Source organism: Cinclus cinclus, chromosome 2 (genome assembly GCF_963662255.1).
Source record: "Cinclus cinclus chromosome 2, bCinCin1.1, whole genome shotgun sequence".
Lineage (NCBI taxonomy): Eukaryota > Metazoa > Chordata > Aves > Passeriformes > Cinclidae > Cinclus > Cinclus cinclus.
The window spans coordinates 57,182,406-57,205,505 of NC_085047.1; the positions used below are offsets into that span (position 1 = coordinate 57,182,406).

The following is a 23,100-nucleotide window of genomic DNA, read 5'->3' on the forward strand; positions in this document are numbered from 1 at the left end:
CTAAATGTAACTGTGTTATGCGCTGGTAGTGTCAGAATTCTAGGGACGACACCATTAACATACCTAGTGCTTGATATTATTTCCCTATTGACAAGACTGGGAGCTCACACTGTGTAACAATGACCTAAAAAGCACACATGGAGGGATTAAAATGGCAGAACTCAATTTCAAGCTTCATTAAGATTTCCGAAATAAATGCCATTTTGAAAAATGGCAACTGAGTGAGTTCAGCATGGCAGGATTAGCCCCTGTAATGGTTAAGGATTCAGCAGATCTCCGCTCGCCACGAGTGGATGCTAATTATCTGGAGTGAATGGTATCTGTGTGCAGCACCCAGCTGGCCGGGAGCCCAGAGCGGCTGCATCAGTTACAGGCGCAAGATCGAATTTTACTTGTGCTGGTCCTGGGGCATTTCAGGTGACATGGGAACGGTACCAACAGCGGTGGAAAAAGCTCTGGCCTCCTACCAAGGTGAGCAGAGCCCTGCTCGCCATCCACCAGCTCCCATCCCGCCATCTAGTGGAGTGACTCCACAGGGCACAGGCGTTCAGAACGCCTGAAGCCTGGAACGAAAATAGAGAGCTCGCGGGAGGACGTTGTCTGTGAGTCTTCTCAACAGGGATCGCTAAGTTTACTGAAGATGTCTTCAGGGTGAAGAACTGGACAGAGACATTTGCCTTAGCAGCACTGACTAACTTTGAAGTGGTGCCTGTGGACAGAAATTGCAACCTTGCTTTTTTTTCAACTTTTACTCATGTTGCAGCAAAACCAGCTCCATGGATGGAGCGGTGAGCTGCCCTGCTGGGACCCTCTTCCCCAGGGCTCAGCAGCTGTTTGTGCTCAGGCCCCACTCCTCACTCCCCACCTGTGCTGTGCTGCAGCAATGCTATGTCCGGCCCCATGTCTGGCTCATCCCAGCCCTGGCATGGCTTTAGACATTGGTCCCACACCACTGGTCCAGCTGGGACACCCTGGGACTGAACCTTTGCCGGGGAGGACTTCCCCTGCCTGCAGTTCCACCTCCCCTTCCCTTATGTTATCCCCTTCCCCTGGCTGCTCCATGACAAGTCAGCCTGAGCTCTCTTAACAAAGGGATCTACTTGTGAGCTATCTCTGCTGGAGACATTAAATAGGATAAATTCAATTTCCATTTTTTGCAAAACAATTGGACTGGCCAGGCATTTACAGTTATATTTTTTTTTTAAGATGACTTTATAAAACCTCCACTCTGCTGTATGAGTGGATCTCTCTGCAGAGAGACATCCAGGTTTACTGTCCACAGACTAAGGAGAGTCCCAGACAACACAAGAAATTAGGTCTCTGCTCACCTTTGCCTAAGGTTTGGCATGGAAGAAGCCCTTTCTGCAGCATACCTCTAATCTGAGTCAAAAGACTATACAACATTGTATTTAAGTAGGACTAAAATAGAGGCTCACTAGGATTATAGCTTTGAGCACTGTACAACCTGAACGCTTCTCCTTCTCTGCACATGTGATTTCCATGTAGACCCATCTTGCCACACAGGGCAACATTCCTCTTTCATAATGTCTCTTTTCCAAACCCTCTTGTTCATTCCGAATAGGGATTTGAGGATATTTTTTTCATCCCAATTGTGTAAACACTCTAAACAGGTATAAATGACAGCAAATAGCTCATCTAAGAATCACTTGGTGATGAATAGGGTTAAAATGGACCTAGAGGCAGTCTGTCCCTTTGCTGTGGGGCAGAATCAGCCATTATCTGTGTCAATAATAACAGGTCTAACATGATTTCTGATCTCCCATTAGCTGGTTCCTAGATTATTCTCAAAAGCCTGCCAGGACAGAGAACTAGGTAGAGAGCCTATTCTTTGCTTCTCTATTGGCTGTACTGGAGAGCATTTCCAATGGCTAATCTATATCTTCCTTGCAGCAAAACTAACTCATATTCCTTCTACTCATTCCCTCTGCTGTTGTGAACCTTTGCTGATCAGTCCATACCTTTTTCAAAGTGTGTTGCTAAAGCTGGAGTCAGTGTTCCAGGAAACACCAGCACCACCAAACAGAGCTTAGCTCCTTATAACTACAACAGTACAACTTTCTTACATATAACATCACCACTAATCTACTCCAATAGGTGTGGGCTTTTCTCAGAACAAGTGAAATAGACATTAGAATTTATTTTTTCCACTAAAAGGCTGGTCAAGCATCAGAACATGCTGCCCAGGAATGTAGAGTCACCATCCCTGGAAGTATTTAAAAGACACATAGATGTGGCACTCAAGTACATGGTTTAGTGGTGGACTTGGCAGTGCTGGGTTAATGATTGGATTCAATGATCTCAGAGCCCCTTTCCATATTAAATGTTTCTATGACTCTATGATTGTGGTTCAGCTTTGGATCCACCAGTATCCCAGATCCTTTCTGTAGAACTTCTGCCCAGTTCTCTGTCCTGTGCCTGTGGCTGATCGTTTCTGCTCTGCACTCACAAGCATGGCATCAGAGCACCGATATGAAGCACATCATCATCTCAGCATTCCCTGGCATTTGCCAGCAGCAGAAGCCTACACCAGACCAGAGGACCAGAGTCAGGATAAGGCAGTACTTCCCCTATGTACTCTTTCAGTTTCTAGTAATGTGTGGCTCAGAGCTTGTTTGAATGTTATGCTGCATCTTTGTGTTCAAAAGCCTTTGGTAGGTTTTCATTTTAGCAAAGGTTCGACTGCTCATTGACCTGCTGGCTTTGTCCAAATGCCTTCTGACAATTCAGGCCACTTGTCCAATGTGTCAAGAACACTTCTTAATTCCAGTCTTAATATCCAACACACCTGTGGTCCTTCCCAACCTATTGTTACTGCCACTTTAATGAATGCACCCTCTATTCCATCATTCAGCACATCAGTACGACACACTGGCAGCAGGCCCAAGGATCAGGTGCAGGCCTTTCTACCACAGCCCTTTCAGTCACATGGAGGTTTATGAGGTTAGTAAGTACAAAACTGCAGGTGGGCAGCACCTTGCTTCATAGCTCTTAACTTGGGAATCGCAGCCCTTTTTTCCTAAAAACGCAGCAGTTGTAGCGTGGGATGACAGCCTCACACCCCCCCAAGGCTGGGTTTGGGTGAGCTGGCCTGGTGCAAGCAGTGCCACAGATAAAAGGGGGGGGGTTGTGGCTGTGCAGTGACCTTTGTGTCTGCTCACAAAAGTGCAGCAGCCAGCGAAAGAAACAGAGCTCTCAGGGTCCCAAATGCAGTGAGAGGAACTGTAAATACTGAAAATGCCAAGGTAATGGCATTTTCAAATGCCACCTGCATTTGTTCCAAGTGCAAGAGGAGCTGCTGTTCCACCGAAGGCCTTCCTTGTATTCTAAAAAGTGATGCCTTTTTCTGGGATACCTTCATCTATCTAGTCCAGTATAATATGGTCTGTCATTTATGAATAGATCTGAGCTGATAAGCTATACTAATGATCAAAGTTCAACTCTTTCAAATACTAATCTTGGGATCAGGAATTCTGGCTTAGTACACTGCCAATGTAAATCTAAATTATGAATTTTGGCTTGAGATCCAAAACAGCCGAAGGATTGCCAAATACTGGAAGACTGATTATAGTCATAACATAAACTTACCTGAAAGAATCAAACCCACGGTCTGGCTTTGTAAGATCAATTCCCAATTAATAAGAAGGGGTAACAAGCAGTGATCAAATCTTTACTGCCTGGAAATGCCCTGGGGAAAGAACTTGAAGGAACCAGTTAAAAGCTACAGTTTCCATCTGTGTGTGTTGAAAGAGTGACTATAAAGTCACAGCTCTTTGTTTCAGTCCTAAATTCCAGACAGATTTGTGAAGACATGAGCTGATCACATGCATCCTCTCTCCCAAAGCCTCTGTGCTGGGAGATGCACTGGGGAAAGGGGCACTGGGCACAGATTGTCCTGCCAGCCTCTCTGCAGTGCTTGGTCAGTCCTTTAATCTTCATTTTCCCAGTTTCTTTCTACCAGCAGACATATATATACATATATATATATATATATATATATATTTCTGTATGTATGTATACACACACTTAGGATCCTCTCCCCCACTCCCAGGAAATTATGTAAAACATCACCACTATTATGTGACTTTCACAGCCTTTTGCAAAGGTTAGTAAGAACACACTGGTGCCATCCCTGATGTTACAGCCCAGTATCACCTCTCTACCTCCAGCCTCACCTCTGCTTTATTTCCACTGATTGCACCCTGCAGGAGACTTAGTGGAAGGCCGGATTTCCTCCCTTTTCTAACAGCTCAATGGGAGTTGCCACAATGGGCTGCAAATGTACTGTTTTTTTAGGGAAAGAATGATGTAGTATCAGCTGTCATCTGGCACTTTAATCCAAGACACAATTAGTTGAGCACAGCCATATCCAGATGCTAACACTTGATAGAAGTAATACCGCAGTAATTCACAACTCTCTGAGGCATGGCTTTCCATGAGAAAGGCTTCTTGTGAGACTCTGCAGACACCTGCCTAGAAAATCTTCCTCAGGTACTACCAGAAGACTCATCTATAAACCCACAGGATTTCCATCAGTCCTTCGGGATTTACACAATACCAAAGGTGAGGTGCACTATCAGGAAAACCTGTCAAATTATTCTGGTTGTCAATAGGCAGCTAAAAAGGAGGAGAGGGAGGGAGGAAGGGAGGGACAACATTTTCAACCTATCACTCTGAAATGTGAATCCTACTCTGGTTGGATGTGAGAAGTGCTTGAAGAGGCTGCCTGGACAGAAAGCGGGTGAGGAGCACGAGGGGTTTTTCTGAAAAAAAGGAAAAAAAAAAGCATTTTCAAATCTATTTCACAAAGTATCAGCACATGACATAATTCTCTGTTTATAAGGGATCACAGGAAAATTTCAGCACTGGTACCACAGTGAAGCCTATGCCAATTAAAACACTGCTAACTTCAGCTTGATACTGATTTAACTTAACCCCACATCAAACTGGTGTTCACACAGGAGTCTTGACCCATTTAACAGACACATTTTCAAATGACATCTCAGATTTTACACCTGCAACTCTTAATACAGACCCACAGGCAAGGCAAAGCAACCTGAAGGTCCATCTATCTTCACACACTATGTTAAAGGCTTTCTACCCCGACTTCAACAAATTGAGTCGACTGATAAATTCGTAAGAGTTTTCCAGAGTACTGCAGAAATATCCATTTTTCTAGAACAGTCTCTCGAAAATAAAACCAATTTGAAGCACACCTACTAACTGGATGCTTTTAGCTGCATATTACACTACATAGAAGGAGCCAAATGTTCCCCTGTCACTCAACACACTGCTAAAGATGTAAGTTGCTCTTTTTCTACTGTGGTTTGTAAAAAGAGGGGCTATCTTTTATCAGGCCAGCTGCCACTGAGGGGAAAAAAGAAACAGGGTAAGATTTTGGGTAGAAGCCCCTTCTTCAGGCCTGAAATAGCAGCAGTAGTCTTGAAGGTGAAAACCAGCAGAGAACGACTTATAAATTTAATTAGATTATGTAAGCAGCTAGACCATCTTAAAAAAAAAAAAAAGGCACTGCTTTCTGGAGCAAAGGAAGAGCAGGGAAGAAGGAGATAAAAAGGAAGCTTCACCGGCACAGGCAAAGAAAGCAATGAGCAATTTACTGCCTAAGGAAGGTGAGGGACAGGGAATTGTGTCCTGTGCCCTGATGTCTCTGCCAAGTCCAGGATCATTAGCACCATTAAGCGCTTCAGGTCCCATGATGTCTTTTGAAGCTATTTTATCAATGTCTCTTAAGAATCAGAGTTCAACTGAGGTCCAGATTTGTTACAGCTGTGACAGGCTGCTGCAGAAAAGTATGTCCAAAGGGAGAAAACGAATTCTAGGCATAACTGTTCTTCCATCTTTCATCTCGACCCTGACTACTGGGCTAAATCTCACTTATCCTTAGAAAAACAAGAAAAGCATACCTGCCCCAGCCAGCCCTTTTGCAAGTGCATAAGCAGTGTCTCTGAACATACCCAACTCAATTTCCCTGAGGGATTAATAACAGGAAGCGTCCAACAGCTTCCTAGTCATTTCCCTGTTCTGAAAACTTCACTTATCTGGGGGAGATGCAGCACCCAGTAGAGCAAATGTATGTCCAGGTACAGCCAGTAGGGTGAATGACTTTCTGTGTCCCCATGTCACAGCCCTTGCAAGGTCCAGAGTGCCTCAGCAGCGTGTGGGGATCGTGGCGAGGAGGCAGCATCTGGAAGTGGCCAGGACAGCTCACACAGACACACACCTGTCAGGGTGCCCATGAAGGGGACACTCTGCCTCTGTGGTGGGACACCGGCAGCAGGGCTTCCCAGGGGTGCTTGGGAAAAGCTGGGAGCACTTCTCCTTGGAAAGAAAGTCAGTGTGTGGATTTACAAGGCTGCCTGTGTTAAATGGGAGGCTAGTTTAGAAAATGTGGGTGCAAAGATGCTTCCTAATACAAGGCAAGGAAAAGAGAGTGGATATACATAATTGTCTCCCTGGGGAAAAAAAAAAAAAAAAAGCGAGGAAAAAGAAAGGATGCAAAAGCTGTACCATCTCGCACCAACTGGCAAAAATAAAGTGCAAATGTGATCATCCCAGCTCGGTGACGGTGAGTAATGAGAAAAAAGCAAGTGAACACACACTCCAGACATCTCATAAGAAGTTAGACAAAAAGAAAAGTGTTGCTGAGAGCTTAAAAGATTAGAAGAGGAAAATTGGTGTCGAAACCCATGAAATGCAACCAAAGGCAATGAGGGAGGCACCAGCCCTGCCGTGTCACAGGGCAGGACCAGTTGCTCTCCAGAAGTCCCTGCCAGCCCTGACTTGCTCTGACTCGGGAAGGATGAAACCCTGCTCCCTGATCCATACAATGAATCTGAGCAGTGCCCTGGCAGCCAGGAGGGCCAGCCCTGTCCTGGGGTGCATCAGGCACAGCATCACAGCCGGGCAAGGGAGGGGATTGTCCTGCTCTGCTCTGAGCTGGGGCAGCCTCACCTCCAGTGCTGGGGGCAGTTTGGGGTGCCACAATGTAGGACAGACATGGGGCTATTAGAGCGTCCAAAGGAAGGCAATGACGTCGGTGAAGGGCCCCGAGGGGAAGCCGTGTGAGGTCACCTGGTGTGTTCGCCCTGGCGGAGACCGAGGGGAGGCCTTCGGACAGTCACAGCCCGCTCTGCGGTCCCCGCTGTGCCCGTTGTCCCCGCTGTGCCCATGCCCGCTGTGCCCGTTGTCCCCGCTGTGCCCGCTGTGCCATGCCCGCTGTGCCCGTTGTCCCCGCTGTGCCCGTTATCCCCGCTGTGCCCGTTGTCCCCGCTGTGCCCATGCCCGCTGTGCCCGTTTTCCCCGCTGTGCCCGTCCCCGCTGTGGCGCTGCCCCCGGCCCGAGCTGCAGGAGCCCCGCGCTCGCGCCCCCCTCGCGCGGCGGTTCCGGGCGCGGCCGCGCGGGGGCGCCGCTGGCGGAGGGGCGGGGCGGCGCGCAGTGCGCGTGCGCGGTGACGCGCGGGGCCGTGCCCGCTATATGAGCCCCGGCAGGCGCTGACTCGGCCCTTTCCGCCCCGCTCCCGCCCCGCGCCCGGGTCGCTGCGCTGAGACCCAGCCGCCCCCCCGCCGCCGCCATGATCATCTACCGGGACTGCATCAGCCGTAAGGCCGCGGGGGGAGGGGTGGCGGCGCGGCCGGGAGGGGCGTCCGGGCTCCGCTCGGAGCGCCGGGGGGGGGGGGGTGAAGCCGGGCCCGAGCGCCGGGCCCGGCGGTTCCGCCGCGCATGTGCGGGGCCGGGCCGGGCTGGGTCAGGGGGGGCCGCGGGCCCGGGGGCGGGAGCGATGGGGGGAAAGTGGTGGGCGCCGAGAGGCGGAGGCTGACGCGCCTGGGTGTGTGTGTTGTGTGTGTTTGTCTGTCCCCCGCAGAGGATGAGATGTTCTCGGACATCTACAAGATCCGGGAGGTGGCGGACGGCCTGTGCCTGGAAGTGGAGGGGAAGGTGAGTGCCCGCCCGCCCCGAAGGAGGGAGGGAGGGTTGCTGCGGTGATTCACGGCCGGTGGGGAGTGAGGGTGGCGTCCCTGGCAGCACGGGAGGGAGAGAAGGGAAGAGCCATCTCGGCCTGGTCCCTGGTGCTGCCGTGGATGGTGCTTGAGAGAGCCCGGGTCAGCCAGGCTGGAGTGTGATGGAGCTTGGGTTGGGAACCGTGGGGAGGTCGTGCTGGGGAGTCACAGAATCATAGAATGATCTGGGTTGGAATGGACCTTGTAGATCACCTAGTTCCAACTTCCCTGCCATGGGCAAGGATGCTTTCCACTAGACCAGGTTGCTCAAAGCCCCATCTAGCCTGACCTTGAACATTTCCAGAGATGGGGCATCCACAGGTTCTCTGGGCGACTTCTTGTCATTGTCTTCCCACGTAAAGGATTTCTTACTAATACCTAATCTAAACCTACTGTCTTTCAATTTGAACCCATTCCCTCTTCTGCTGTCACTGGGAAGTTAGTGCTCTAGCTGCAGCCAGGTTTCTTGCACCGAACTGTGTCTCTGGAGTTGTGCCCTGCTGTCAGGTCATAGGTGTGTAAGAGCAGTAGCGTTAAGGTTTTCTGCCGAGCCGTTAAGTTTTTTGATGTCTCTAAATCTAGATGGTCACCAGGACAGAGGGTCAAATTGATGACTCTCTAATTGGTGGCAATGCCTCTGCTGAAGGTCCTGAGGGAGATGGAACAGAAGCCACGGTCATAACTGGTGTTGACATAGTAATTAACCACCACCTTCAGGAGACCAGCTTCACAAAAGAATCCTACAAGAAGTACATCAAGGATTACATGAAAGCGTAAGTGTTGGTAGGGTTTTCCTTTCAGCTGGATTGCAATGGTTTTATGTGCCTGAGATTATAAAAACAGCATTGGATTTATTCCTAGTAGGTGTTAGTTCTGATACAGATATGAAACTGGCTGTGAACTTCAGTAATGTCTTAATGCTTGGCAAAATTGCAGCCCTAAAGAATGGGTGCTGGAATATCTGTGTTTATTTTGGCTGAGGTAGAGGACCTGCTCATGTGCTTTGGATCTTATTTGTAACCTTGCTGTTTTCTTTTGTATTTCTCCATGCCAAACCTTCATGTGGAAGGGACTGAGATGGTAAAGAAAAGCTTCCAAAGCTTTTCTAGTGTGACAATGTAAACAGCTAAAAAATGTGTGTGAAGGGGTCTTTTTGCTGTTCACAGTGTAATTTCTGTTGGTTGGTCTTCAGTGGGGTTAATACTGAAAGTGAAAAAGCTTTATGATATGGATGGGTGATGCACTTGGTGCTGTGGAGAGGGCTTCCTGATTTTTGCCTATCGCTAGCCTACTTGGTAGGAGTACCAGGTACTGGTCTGTGATTTCACTTGCAACATTAAGTTAAAATTTGGGGGCTTTGGTATGGAGTGGGGGGAAAGGCAGCAAAATCTGAGTTTGACAGGTAGCTACTATTTCTGCTATGACCTTCTGCCAGACAGTGAAGTTATTAAGCTAGAACATGTTTTCAGAGCATTTTTTTCTTATTCCTTCCAGAATCAAAGCCAGACTTGAGGAACACAAGCCAGAGAGAGTAAAGCCTTTCATGACTGGGGCTGCAGAACAAATCAAACACATCCTTGCCAACTTCAAAAACTACCAGGTAAGTTATGTCTCCTTACAGCAGTATTGATAAGCTGTGATTGGTTCATCTGCTTAACAGCTTGTTGAGAATTTTGAGGGCTTCTGTTGTGAGGATGCTAACCTGGTCTTCTCTGGGAGTATGAGGGGCCCTGAGAGTCAGGGAGGAGGAATAGCCGAAAACTGTTAGCTGTTTGGGGTTCTCCTTTCAGCTGGTAATGCTTGTAGCTAGCTATGTTTGTCACAGCAATTCAGGGACTGTGCAGTTAGATTTGGAGGGCCTAACTAAGGGATCCCTTTGGCCCTTCCTGTCTCTTACTCTTCTCATACCAGCATGAGCCACAGAATGCTTTGGGTTGACAAGCATCACTGAGTTTCAATCGCTGCCATGGGCAGGGACACTTTCCACTAGACCAGGTTGCTCAAGGCCCCATCCAGTCTGGCCTGGAACACTTCCAGGGATGGCGCTTCTCTGGGCAACCAGATTCTGTGCCAGTGTCTCACCACCACCACAGTAAATAATTTTTTCCTAATATATAATCTTAAATCTGTCTTCTGAGTTTGAGTTGTTCCCTGTTGTCCTATTACAACAGGCTCCTGTCAAAAGTCCCTTTCCGGACTTTCATAGCCTTCTTTAGGTACTGGAAGATGCTGTAAGGTCTCCCTGAAGCTAGGGGTGAGCAGCCTCAGCTCTGTCTGTCCTCATACGAGAGGTGCTCTAGGCCTGACCACCTCAGTGGCCCACCTGGGCTTGTGTCCATGTGTTGGGATCCCAGCTCCAGAGCTGAATGCAGCGTTCCAGGTGAGGTCTGAGAAGAGGAATAACCTGCTGGTCACTCTTTTGTTACACTTGTGTTTTTGGGCTGCAGGCTCATAGTGCTGGGTTACATTTGGAGTTATTTGTCATCCAACATCCCAAGTTTTTCTCCTGAGAGCTGCTGTCAATCTGTTCTCAAGCTCAGCCTGTATTTGTGCTTGGGGATACCCATACTCAGGTGTACAGTATTGTACTTGGCCTGTTGCACTTCACAAAGTTCCCGTGGACCCACCTCTCCAGCCTGTTAAGGTCCCTCTAGATGGTATCCCTTTCTTCTGGTGTGTCAGCCACAGTGGCAGCAAGATGGACAAGCCACAGAGAAGGAAAATCCCTGTGGCTGGTCAGGGAAACTGAGCTTGGTGATGGTGCATTGTCTGTGTAAAAAAAGCATTTTCTCCTGGCATTAGCCAATTAAATGTCTTAGTGACATATTCCTCTGAAGTTCTTTGTAGGGGAGAACATGAATCCAGATGGAATGGTGGCTCTCCTGGATTTCCGTGAGGATGGTGTGACCCCATATATGATTTTCTTTAAGGATGGCTTAGAAATCGAGAAATGTGTAAGTACTGAGCTAAAGTGGGTGAATGTGGCCAAGTACATGGTAAGCTCCTTCATCTCTTGTTCTCCTCAGTCCCTATTAAAGTTGAACAGTAGCTGCCAGTTTGAAAACTAGATTTTATGTAAGTACAGCGTGATTGGTGCTTTCATATTATACAAAGTGCCTGAAACTTTGAGTACTATTAAGCTGTACTGAAAGGGCATGTAGTGTCACTGCAGTGATTCATGGTGACTTAATGGCTAAGAAATGCAGAAGGGGTGGCCTTGCTAAGATGTGTGTAATTGGAAATGGGTTTAAACCATTAAAGAGCAGGTCCTCAGAAATGGAGCGCTTCTACTTTGGATCCATTTTGTGGGGGTTAATTGTGAAGTTCCTTGCATGGTCACGTTCCGTTTTCTTTCACTTAAGATGGTGCCCTTGCACAAGAACTGTCTGTATAAATATTGTCCTAAATTTGGGAACACAGTAATACTTGACCAGGTACTTAACCTTATTCTATTTGGAATCTCCTGCTATCTGAGCTCAGGACAGGTCCTGTGGTCCACTTAACTACTCTGTATTGGAATGTGGTTGCCACAAGACAGTATTTGGATCCCAACACTTGTGGGTTTTTAGCTTGCTTGGAGACCTGTGGAATTCACTGCAGTGTTGGATCACCAGTTGCTTTGCCCAGTTGTTGGGGACTTGTGAAGTCTGTATATAGACAGCTAAATTTATCTGTAAAGCCTCTCACAGACTTTCTGGTATGCAAGTCATGTAAAGATGAGCCAGAGTCTGGTGTGGAACAGTAGCCCAATTAAAGGAATACTTTAATTGTCCAGACAGACACAGCACCTCCCACCGCCTGGTGGTGGGGGGCATGTCTGTCCTGGCCCTAGAACAGGTGAACACCTGGAAGGTACCTCCTGGGAGCAGAAGCTTCTGTGCATCTCCTCTACAGGATCACACCTTTTGGATGTGTTGTTTGGGTAACTCCATCCACTTCAAGGTGGAGTAAAAGAACAGTGGCAAAGTGTTCCCATGGGCAGAAACACCTGCTTTCAGCTTCTTGGTGCAGCTGTGTTCAGATACAGCAGGTACATTGTAAGCTCTGGTACTTGTTTAGGATGTGCTCTTACTTGAGAGGAAATCTGAACCTTGGTGTGTCAAGCAGGAAAGGTGTGAATGAGTGTTCCATCTGGCTTGCTCAGCAGCTGGTGGGTGCCAGTTGCTCTGTACAAATGTAAAAATGATCAGCATCCTCTGATAGACCATGAGCACTTTTCCTGTTGCTCCCTGGTTTGCACTAAGATGCAAAAATAACTTCCTTGCGCTTTCTGCCTGCCTGACTTGTGGCAGCCCAGATTGAATTAGGGAATACACAAATGGGTTACAGAAATTTGCTGTTACTGTCATGACCTTCAACTAACTCTTGCTACTCTTGTTTCAGTAACAAATCAAACAATATGGTTTTGGATCACTTGTCTACATAGCTGGCTACTGTTTCTTCTTCATCAGCACAACACCTGGAATCAGCAATGTCTAACAACTGGACTGATGTCATCTTGAGCTTTATTCACTTATTTTTGACCCTGATTTGGAGTGGAGGCATTGTTTTCAAAAACAACAAAAAAATCTATCATGTAGGTTGTCTAAAATAAAACTCATTTAAACCCATTCTAGGTGATGTCTTTTGGTCTGATGTGTCTCAAGGTGACTCGAAGGAGAAGTTGCAGCATGGATTGGGTGCTGTCAGTAGCACAGCTGGTGCTAGTGCACTACAACTGGACTGTTTCCAGACAGATTTCACAGTTTGCCTGCAGCACTGGAATACAAAAGGAGGTTAGGTCAATAAGGCAAAGTCCAAGAAATGTCATAATGGAGTGGACCACATTCATCTTTTACGATTGTGCAGAGGCTTATCTTGAACAGATAAGAAATACATAATAAAAACATCCCAGAATGGAATATGTGCTACTCAAGCTGAGTGATGGCTGAGCTGCTTTGTCAGACAAAAACAGTTGAGCCTCTCCTGAGCTGTAGTCTTTCTCCAAGATCAAGGCAGAAGGTTGAATGTGAATACTGTGGAGGGAAAGTGAAAAAGCTCAGTTTTCCAGCACAGCCTGGCTGTGGTACTGTGTATTTGACAGCTGCTGGGGAGCATAGGAACTAGAATTCAGTCAAGTTGCAGGATTTGGGGTCTTTCTGTAGTTGGCCTCTTGGAGAGAGATGTTGCGATTGCCTGGCCCTGCCCTAGACTTGCTCCCAACCAGGTGAATGCCTGTATTTGAGACTTACCGGAGTGTTTGTAACTTAGTTCCTGCTGTGTGCCTTGTTAGGGAATGCATCTGTTTGACAGACCTGGAGCAAACACTGTTGCTTCTCAGGTTCTCTCTTGAGATGCAACATTAACAGGTTCCTTGCGCTTTCTGCCTGTCTGACCCAGTGGCAGTTCAGATTGAATAAAGGAACACAAATTCTTTAAGAGCCCCACCTGGAGCACGGGGGTGTCTGTTGCCGCTGACCTTATTCGTGGCTAGGGATGATGCCTTGGACTGCTAATCATTAACTTTTTTCTTGCTGCAGTGATAGCAGAGGTATAGGAGGTTAATGTGCCTGAAAGGGGAGGGCATGGCCCACTTGCCAACTGTTTATCTCCTTCAGAGCTTTCCTATCTTTGCTGTCTTGTGTCAATTTTTGGTCCCTCAGGGTGGAGGTGGAGATGGGAGTTCTGCATGGGTGAGATAGATGTGGCAGCAGGCTGGGAGGAGTGAGAGACTGGAGGAGGGAGGAGAGTATGCCCTAGTTTTCTCCCAGGTTCTGTCTGGTTAAATACACCCTATTTTAGTTCTATGGGAACTTCATGTATAGGGGGGGGGGGGGTGTGTGTAAGTTTTTTTAAGCTCTTAGAAGAAAGGATTTTGGGTCAGCTGAATTCTGGATGCAGTACAATTTTGGTATAACCTGCTTCACCCAGTGGGGCTGGGAGGCGGGTTCAAAGCCTAGGTAAACTCTTGTTTCCTTGCAGAGGGTGTGATTTTCCCTTTCCCACTGTATTTGCATTAAAAAATGGGAGCATTAAAGGAGAGGGAGAGGAAAAAGACTTAGTTGAGACTTCTCAGTTGAGCAAGGTTAGAGTGGGCAGGGCAGTGCTGGTATGGCCGTGCTGCCCCTCATAGCCCTCCCACTTCCTGTGAGTCAAAGTTTAAAACTGGGTAGAGCTGATATGTGGGAGTGGAAATGACTCCTCCCCCTGCCTGGCTGGTCCTGCCGAAGCTGGGAGCCCTGGGCACGAGCCTGGAGCCAATTGCCACGTGGCACCTGTGCAGATGCAGTGCTGCTTTGAAAAACAGGTGCTTCACAGCACAATGAACGCAGCCGTGCTGCGTGGTTGAATGGCGAATAGTGTGTTATTCTGTCTGCAATCCAGGCTCATTGGGGTATTTAATTGTTGTGTGCAAACGTTCCTAACTAGGGACTTCAAGCAGGTGTGCTTTTCTTCATGGAACAGCCTCTGGTGGGAAGGCTCCTTTCAGCCCACTGTAAGGAAGTGTCAGTTCAAAGGTTCTGGGGCAGCAGGATTTTATTTTTCTTCATTTAGCTGCAAGAGAAGTGTTCTTGCTTCACTCACTGCATTTCCCCAAAAATGCATCCCTGCCTTCATTTTCTCAGGGAAGAGGATAAGTTTTGCTGCTTTGCAGCATCGAGTCTGTCAGGTGCACCAAGGAGGGTGTGGCAGGGAAGGACTGCGGCAGTGACAAGTGCTTGTCACAGCTGCAGTGCTGTTGTAGCTGCCTGCTGTGGAGTCAGGGTGACGGAGAGGTGGGAGTCACTACATGCTGTGAAGGGGGAGGCCTGTGCTGGTAAATGCACTTTTCCACAGCCCGTGATGCAGCTCTGTATTGGGAAGGAAGTTTGCATATTTCCTCACAGCATAATTCCTCTTCTTGTAGCCCATCTTCATGTTGAGCAGCTGTTTCTTTCCTGGGCCTGAAAAGCTGAAGTGATTTGGAAAGGAAAATCTTCATACTTCAGACAACAGCTTTGGAGTTATTAAATTGATAAAATCCCCTATGATAACAAATTGTCCTGGTGCTGCCTAAAATACAGCGGGAACTGAAGAACATCTTTAACACTTGGTCTTGTCTCGTTCTAAAATGTGCTTATCAGTCTTGTATCTCATTCCTGGAAAGATGCTTTCAGTGGATTTGGGAAGGATCTTAACTGCATTTTCCCTGAGCCTCATGGAGCAGGTTAAGCAACTGGGTAGAAACTTTCTCTATGCTGACTCAGGTCTCAGGCTCTAGGGGCCAGCAGGCTGCTCCTGCACCCACTACGAGCTGGATGCTGACAGGAGAAGGAAGGGTGATTTGCTTACAAAGAACAACTTGCCTTTTTAGTTTCATGCCTCTCTGGTTAAAGGAGTGGTGCCTTGGGGCTGAAGGAATCAGCTGCTATGCTGGGCACATGTCCCATGGTCCCCATAACTTTTTGTCCTCCCACCCCACTGTTCCCCTCAATGTCTGCTTTTTGTCTTACAGTTTTGCTACACCACCTACAAATCCACTTCATTTTTGCCCTTTGGAAGCAAACAAAACCCCCCAAACACTTTCCATGTGCCAATGACTGATGTTAATGTCCAAATGCTGCTAGAGCAGCATTTTGCTGGTTGGCAATCTGCTTTGAGAAGAAAGGGTGCAGACCTAGGGGTGTTCATGCAGTGCAGGCAACATCTGGTGTGCTGAGAGAGGCACTGGTGTCCCCACTGACTTTTTTGGGGTGCCCAACCCTTAGCTTAGCCATCTGAGCATGGGCTGGGGGTGGATGCCAGAGAGCCCAAATGGGTGATGGTCTTGGAGCCTTGTGCAGCCCTCACCTTTGACTCGAGGAGGGAGAACCTGCAAAGAGAAGATTCTAAAACTATGTAGGAAACACGGTTGGGTTTGATTGGTGCTGGAGGCTTTTTTTGTGAATTTATTTTTAAAATCAGTTTAGCTTGCAGCCAGGAGGCAATTACAATAGGCTTAGGACATGGTTGTTATAATTTTATTTTTTTTTAATTTGGAAAACAATGGAAAAGCTGCTATTGCTTTCTTCCCTAAGCAAGTCTGCTTTTGAGCTGGCACAGGTCAGCCCACTGCAATCTTGGCAATGTTTTCAGCGACAGCCGTTCAGGGAGGATGCTTTCGTTAAAAAGCAGTAGTATCTACATCAAGATACTTCTACTTTTTCACACTCTGCTGCTCGCTTGGAGCAGATAGGATGCCTTCCTCTGCTCCTGCGGACCTCCATCTATGCTTTAGTTCTGTAGCCAGTTCCCTGGGGTGTTGCTACTATTGTAAGCTGGGATGTTTTGCTTTGGTCTAGGAAATCTCTGTGTCACTGTAGTCGGCAGTGGGAGAGCAGCAGTTAAACACCATGTTCATTAGCTCAGGGATAAACGTCTTGGTAGGAGGAAAAAACCCTAGCCAAGCCTGGAAATTTTTACCCTAAACAGTACTAAATCCATTCCCAAGAGTACAGTGTCCCTGGTTTGCAGTCCCTGTGTCTTGGCTGTCTTTTGCTTGAAGCTGCAGCTGGAAGCTGTTGTGCAGAGATCACAGCCAAGTGCCTGTGGCAAGGGCTGGTGGCTTGAGGGAGCTTTTTTTGGGTGCCAGCAAATGTTGGCAACCCTGCCAGTGTGTTGTGCAGGAGTGGGTGGGATGTCGTTGAGAGTGCACATTGCTGCCGGGCATTTTAATCCACTAGAGCTGCATTCATCACCTCAGGCAGAAAGGTTCCAAACACCATTTTGGTGGTGTGATGCCAATGTTGCCAATGTGGCAGCAGCTGGACACACTGATAAAAAGTTGAATCTTGTTTCTCTGCAGCCCACACTTTATCCAGGGAGCTAACAGCTGGGATTCACCTCCCCATCTGTAACCAGCAGCAGCAGGAAAGGAAGCACTGCTGGCATTTCGGAGAGCAAACCTCTTTCTTCCTATCAGCAAGGTGCAGGTTGCTGGCACAAAGTAGTCCAGCTGTTAGATCACTTTTAATATGAAATGTCCATGAACATACACGTCGAGAAAGTTTTTTAGAGATTGGCTTCCCAAATGTAACAGAGTAGTCAAAAAATGGCCATGTAAAGCTGGGTACTCCCACCCTTCTCAGCTAACAAAACAAAACCCCACCGTTTCAACTGGAATAGTCCGGTCCAAGTTTAGCTGCTCTACCTACAGCTGTGTCTGCACCCGAGCTGGGCACCCTGGGCCTCTCCCGTGCCAGCAGGGAGGGATGATTTCGCTGCCCTGCAGCTGTGGGGTTGCTGCAGCCACACAGCTGCCTGCAGCTGCTGGTGCTTCCTCACGCTGCCCACAAAAAGGTGTTTTGGGAATCAACTCTGCCCTTCACCCACCGGCTGCAGCTGCCCCAGCCCGCCAGCCCCCCCCCCCCCCCCCCCCCACAGCATGTGCACCCCAGTTCCCGTGTCCTGATTTTCAGCCGTGCTCATTTCTGAGTTAATTGCTTCTCGGTAGCTGTTACAGTGCTGTGTTTTGGATTCAGAATCCGAGCAGTGTCGATAACACACCACAAACCAAAATTCTGTTTTTCTGCTAAGTCGTGTTTACCCTAAGTCAAGGACATTTTTCCATTGTCTCATGCTCTGCCAGTGAGAAGGGATGCAAAGAAAGGCGGGGTGGGGGGGAGGGAGAGCACAGCTGGGACAGCTGACCACAGAATGCCCAGTATATAAATGGGGGGGACTTACCCATAAAGCGGAACTGCCCTGGGTTCAGGAAGGGGGGGGTCTGCCATCAGTCAGAGGGTAGTGACCACTTGTATCGTCCATCACTCGCTTTTCCATTTCTATTACAATTTTAACATATTTTTTACCATTACCATTTTATTTTACTAATCTTCAGCTATTAAACTGTTATTTCTCAACATGGAAGTCTTATTTTGATTCTTCTTATTTCCCTGGGGTGGGGGGAAAGAGAAGGGAGGTTGAGTGAACAGGGAATCTCTAAAGGGGTGGCTGTCACCTCGTGTCTGCTCAGGTCCCTGCTGGCACTGCCTGAGCTTACCATGTATGAAATTTCCAATGACTCAAACTGATCATTCAGGACAAGCAATGCTGGGGAGTGGACACGCTTTTAATTTCATTTAATGGCATTTAGCACACAGAATCTTGTGCTTGTGCCTGTGAGACCTGCTTACCAAACACCATTTTGACCACTAATATTCAAGAACATCTACGTGAGCAGAGTTCAGTGTCGAGCAGAGACAGCAGCAAATAGGAAAACCAGCAGGGAATTGTTCATCACTGCTGCAAGTCCAGAGTGTAGATTAATCCAAATGTGTGGGCCAGGGAATCAGACCTGAACGCCTTCGAGCCTCCTCCTTTCTTCTGGCAGATGGAAAAGCTGCCAACAGCACTTGTGTGAGGGCCTTGTGCAGAACAAGCACAGCAGAACTGGAGAGATTTTGCTGGTTATTAAGTGATGGATCCAAATGAGGTTCTCCCAAATGCTTAATTTTTATCTCAGCCTTGAATGAATTTAGACTAGTCCTGCAGTGCCTTGGGTTATTGCAGAAGGTAGAATATGGGGCCCATAGCAGCGTGTTCATCTTGCTGCTTCTGTCTCTACGATGGTTTGTACTGCAAGATCGCATGGCTTATCTGCAGGCTAGACGATGACCTGCCAAGGGCATCTAAAAACTCCCATCTTCATCTTTACCATGTGCTCCTACCACGCAGGATCCAGCAGAAGAGCCCTTGAGTGCACGGCACAGGTCCTGCTGCCAGCACAGGAGAACATCTTTCATTGTCTAGATCAGCATCTCTGTGGGGTCATTGTTCCCTTCTCTCATGCCATTTGGATTTTGTGGCAGCTTTTGAGGCTAAAATTCCAATTGCACCCTAGCATGCTGGAAAAACTTCAAATTCATGCAGGAAGCAGGTAAAAAAAAAAAAAGTTCACGAGCTACCTGGCTTCTGGACTCTCCACTGGTTATCTTTTCTTAGTTTACTCTGATATAGCACTTCCTAGTTCCATTTTTGAAATGGTCTTTCCTCACTGTCCTGCTCATCATTATTTGTAACTGGTGCTACTTTACAGAAGGCTGCAAGCAAACCAATACACCTTGGCATTCCTCAACCTTTCTGGCTGCTTGCTGGTTGAAAACTCCATGGCTTCTTTTTTTCTGTTTACTTCTAGCACTCTACATGTTTTTAATGATACCCATAAAAAATCAGCCCTTTGCAAAGACCATAAACCCCATAAAAAACAGAGTGCTCTGCACATTTTCCATTACTCCTGAGCAGAGTTTATTTACCCTGTCCAAAGGCACTCTGCAGATCAATAAAATATCTCCTTTACTTACATGTTCAGGCATTTCATGCTGACTGATTATGTCCCTCTCGACTGAAGACAAACTGTGAAGCAGCTCACATAAAACCAGAAATACAATCAGATCAAAAACTTTCCTGCTAAACTAATCTTGCTGGGGATCCCACTCAAGCTAATAATTTCCTTCTGAAATGTCACAGTCATTTTTACCTGTGGTAAGGAATTACACCACTAATCAGGATTGCAAGGCACCCCCTGCATGGTTTTAGAGGACCATGTGAGGAGCAACACAAGGGAGAAGCTGACCTTGACTTGCTGGCTGGTTCAGCTTCAGCTGCTGAAACAGGACCTCTGCAGGACACAGAGGAGTCCAGCTCATGAAAGGCAAGAGCTATCATCCTACACATCCCTGAACACAAGTCCACAGAGGACTCAAGCAGTACAATAAGGACACCAGTGTGAGCAGGCCCTGGCTACTGCTGGGGAGCACATCATGTTCCACAGCAAGACACAAAGGCTGACTTCCTGCGTTCCTCAGCATCCTCAGATGGCTCCTGCAACCATCTGCAAGCTGGGTCCTGCTGTAAAGCCCGAGGAGACACGAGTCAGTGGCAATATTTATGAAAGTACACGCCCTCCTGGAATGTGATCTGCTCTTCAAAACTTTCAGCAGTCCCTCTACTGGGAATGGACGTTTAATGCCACAGGATGCTGAGCACCAGTCCCAAGTGTAGCTGTAGAGAGATACCTACACAAACAACTCTAGAAAAAAAAATTAATTGAGCAAAATTATGATTTATGTATAAGAGTAGTTTTACAAACCTCTGAAAGCATTTGACCACTCCCCGAGCCTTTTATTGCTTCCAAGTTGGCCAATAATGGAATATTTGAATCTCACACACACCTTCTGTGTCATTAGGGTGAGCAGAAATTAGGCATATACCTGAAGGACATGACAGAATGTGAAAGCTGAGCTATCAAACCTCACCTTCTTCTTCATTTACAGGTATAATAATGAGGTTATCCCACTTTGTGTTCTTTGCTCTTTCTTTAACATAAAAGCTTTGAGAATATAATTAAATAGTCCCCTCCCTGCTCCCTCCTAAAAAGGATGTCGAAGGGACAACCCTTGCAGTGTGCATTTCAAAAATGGGGGAACAGAGACACAGACACATTTAACAATCTTTCCCAAACCACAGATGAACTCAGTGGCAAAGCCAGCAATAAAAACATGCTTTGAAGAAACACTTCAGCCTTATGCCATCTAAATCACAACGTGTTCAATCAATAATGTAGAACATTGTGTGGTACAAATTAAAATAATGCTTTTATTGGTATGCTTAAACAGATCACAGGTATCAGCATAAAAATCAAACAAAAGATAAAATTATTCCTTGCTGTACCTAACAGACATTTCAATTTTTTTCTCAGTAATCACATGGAGGGGACTGACATCTTCCCACTGACTTTATGGGTTTTTAACTGCATTGGTTTGTTCCCAGGGAGTCTAAGGACTGTGATGAGCACCATGGTTGTGGCAGTTTTTCCTAAAGCCTGATATCCATAGGAGCACAAAGGGTTGTGCACATTTGCAGGCTTCCAAAGCCTTAACAGATCCCAGTAGAACTGAGGGTATTAACCTGGTTACACTGGAATGCAAACCCACAAGGTTATGGGTTCCTCTAAGACACATATTCCATCAGAGTTATCAAGGCTTGAAAAAGCCACAAAGCTACCAAGACAAAGTAAGAGGAAAATTCAAAAGATTTCTAATAAAGTTAAATCTAATACAAAGTTTATTCTATAAACTTTTCCTGTCAAAAGACAAAGCATATATAGAAACATATAAGAAATATTCCTTGGGGAAAAAACTACAGAAAATTACAAAGTATCAGCTGCTTTAATTTTTCTTTATCACTGCAGAACTGCACTGTGCTCAGTCCTGTCTGTAAACACCACAGTTCCCTCAGTGCAATCACTCTTACATCATAAATGTTTTTGTTAATCACTCTTTTCTTCTCCTTGGTAATGTCTGTATTCTGGCTTCAGCTCCCATGTGTTTTTGTGGGTCCCCTTCACATTGTAGATGCCTATTTCTCTCAAAATTTCTTTCAAGTATATCTGAAAGGAAACAAAAGTTCAAATTAATCAGGTGGGCAATTGTCACAGTTCCTACACACCTGCTCAATTGCAGGGACTCAGTTCCTAAGGGGCAGACAGCCTGGCTGGCTGATGGGCACTAGCTAGTGTGGGAAGGACTCTGGGATAGACTTCTACCCTCAGGAACCAGGAGGGATTAGTGCAAGCCCCAGGGGTGATGCATCAGGGAGCACCTGAGCCCCAGGGGTGATGGCTCCCAGGCAGTCCTTCTGAGAGGCAAGTATTCCAGGGGCTGCTGAAATGAAGTTACCAGCACCTCTTGGGAACTATTATCTTGTACATCTTCCTCCTGCTGGAATTCCTCCAACTGAGCTAAAAGCTCTTGACCTTTCTTCCTGCTTGGGCTGGGATTATCTTGAAAATCCTTGCCTTATTCAGACTTTGTCAAAGCCTCAAGCTGTTGGTTTTCATGCCATTTTGCAAAGCTTTAAGCATTTTATTATGCCCTCATTTTTAGAGGAGAGCTGAGTATGTGTCTGAGAATTTTCTAATACCTTTAAATATCAAGGCTTGGAAGAGAAAGAAAAAAACCAAAACAAGTAGAGCTATTATACCAGTAGTATAATCTTTGAGAAAAACCAATTCATTGATGTTGCCCTCCTTCACTCTTTATAATAAACACCAGTAATTTTCTTAAGAGTCACAAGAGCCTGCTTGTGTGTTTAATTATTAATTGGGACTGAGATGAGTGGATTGTCATGGCAACCACAGACCACAGTTTAAGAATCCCCATATTAAATTCATAATTGCTCTAGTTTGAGCAATTTAATCCTGTTGGAGTGCTTATATTGAACTGGAGTTGCTGGAAAGCTTGTATTTTCTGCATCTGCAGTTCCACTAAGCACAAATATCAACATATTCCAAGCAATTAAAACCAACAAATAGATATTGAATACACAGGAAAAAAGAAAGGCTGATTGTCTATGACCTGTTCCTTACACTCTTCCCCTCTTTGCTAAATGGAAATTAAAACCAACAAATAGATATTGAAGACACAGGAAAATAAGAAAGGCTGATTGTCTATGACCGGGTCCTTACACTCTTCCCCTCTTTGCTAAATGGAAAAGCTAGGAAATACATAAACAAAAACTATGTTCTCAGACAGTAAAACAAGTGTCTTTTAGAGAAACTTATCCTTACTCTCCTTCTCCAGGTACACATCAAAAATATACAAAGCAGCCCGACAGGTAAGAAAGGTTGCATGTGCATATGAGCCAGTTCCTTAGGGTCCTTTTAGGGTGTTTCCTTTGAGCAGAGCAGCTGGGCACAGGAGCAGAGAGTTCACTGTGCAGGGATGGCTCCTCAGCCTTCGGGGCACGGGATGCGAACCCCAGCAGGTGGCAGCAGGAGATCACCGACGTCCCCCCCGCACACCTCGTCTGTTGCAGAGATGCCGTCATTATTCCCGTCTGGTACCCGGGACACACTCTGGCTACGACAGCGATGCACCACGCCCCGTGTGAAAGGTGCTGGGAGAAACAGCCATTTCTGCACGGGTGTGTGCAATGTGCACACCCGTATATCCACTGCTTGCTTTGCAATCCCTGCACACGAGGCAGTGTCACCGACAGACACTTCAAAGCATGGCTGAGAGGGTGGGAGAAACACCTGGCTGCAAGGTTAAATTCTGTTCTGGAT

At 46.8% G+C, this 23,100-nt stretch overlaps 2 protein-coding genes and 2 non-coding genes across 6 annotated transcripts in view; 3 read left to right on the forward strand and 1 right to left on the reverse strand.

The window, feature by feature from the left end:
• Positions 1–7,533: 7,533 nt before the first annotated feature.
• On the forward strand, positions 7,534–12,646 carry TPT1 (tumor protein, translationally-controlled 1). Of its 2 annotated transcripts, none has more exons than XM_062487720.1 (6): positions 7,534–7,637; positions 7,901–7,974; positions 8,619–8,809; positions 9,531–9,636; positions 10,874–10,990; positions 12,420–12,646. In XM_062487720.1, exons 1-6 carry the CDS (start codon positions 7,610–7,612, stop codon positions 12,420–12,422), a joined length of 519 nt encoding a protein of 172 aa, XP_062343704.1. In that variant the 5' UTR covers positions 7,534–7,609; the 3' UTR covers positions 12,423–12,646. The 2 variants fall into 2 exon arrangements, with proteins under 2 accessions (XP_062343704.1, XP_062343703.1); XM_062487719.1 differs by lacking the exon at positions 12,420–12,646 and adding an exon at positions 12,295–12,358 and having other exon boundaries at positions 10,874–11,007.
• LOC134041466 (small nucleolar RNA SNORA31) lies at positions 12,224–12,354 on the forward strand. Its single transcript, XR_009933009.1, has one exon. It is a non-coding gene; the product is annotated as a small nucleolar RNA SNORA31 (small nucleolar RNA).
• Positions 12,647–13,311: 665 nt separating the features above from the next.
• LOC134041467 (small nucleolar RNA SNORA31) lies at positions 13,312–13,447 on the forward strand. Its single transcript, XR_009933010.1, has one exon. It is a non-coding gene; the product is annotated as a small nucleolar RNA SNORA31 (small nucleolar RNA).
• Positions 13,448–20,633: 7,186 nt separating this feature from the next.
• Positions 20,634–23,100, reverse strand: part of GTF2F2 (general transcription factor IIF subunit 2) — an 80,798-nt gene continuing 78,331 nt past the window's right edge. For both annotated transcript variants that reach the window (XM_062514770.1, XM_062514769.1), the window contains one exon: positions 20,634–21,423. In XM_062514770.1, the coding sequence (XP_062370754.1) occupies positions 21,304–21,423 (120 nt within the window). In that variant the 3' untranslated portion in view covers positions 20,634–21,303. The remainder of the gene's footprint in view (positions 21,424–23,100) is intronic.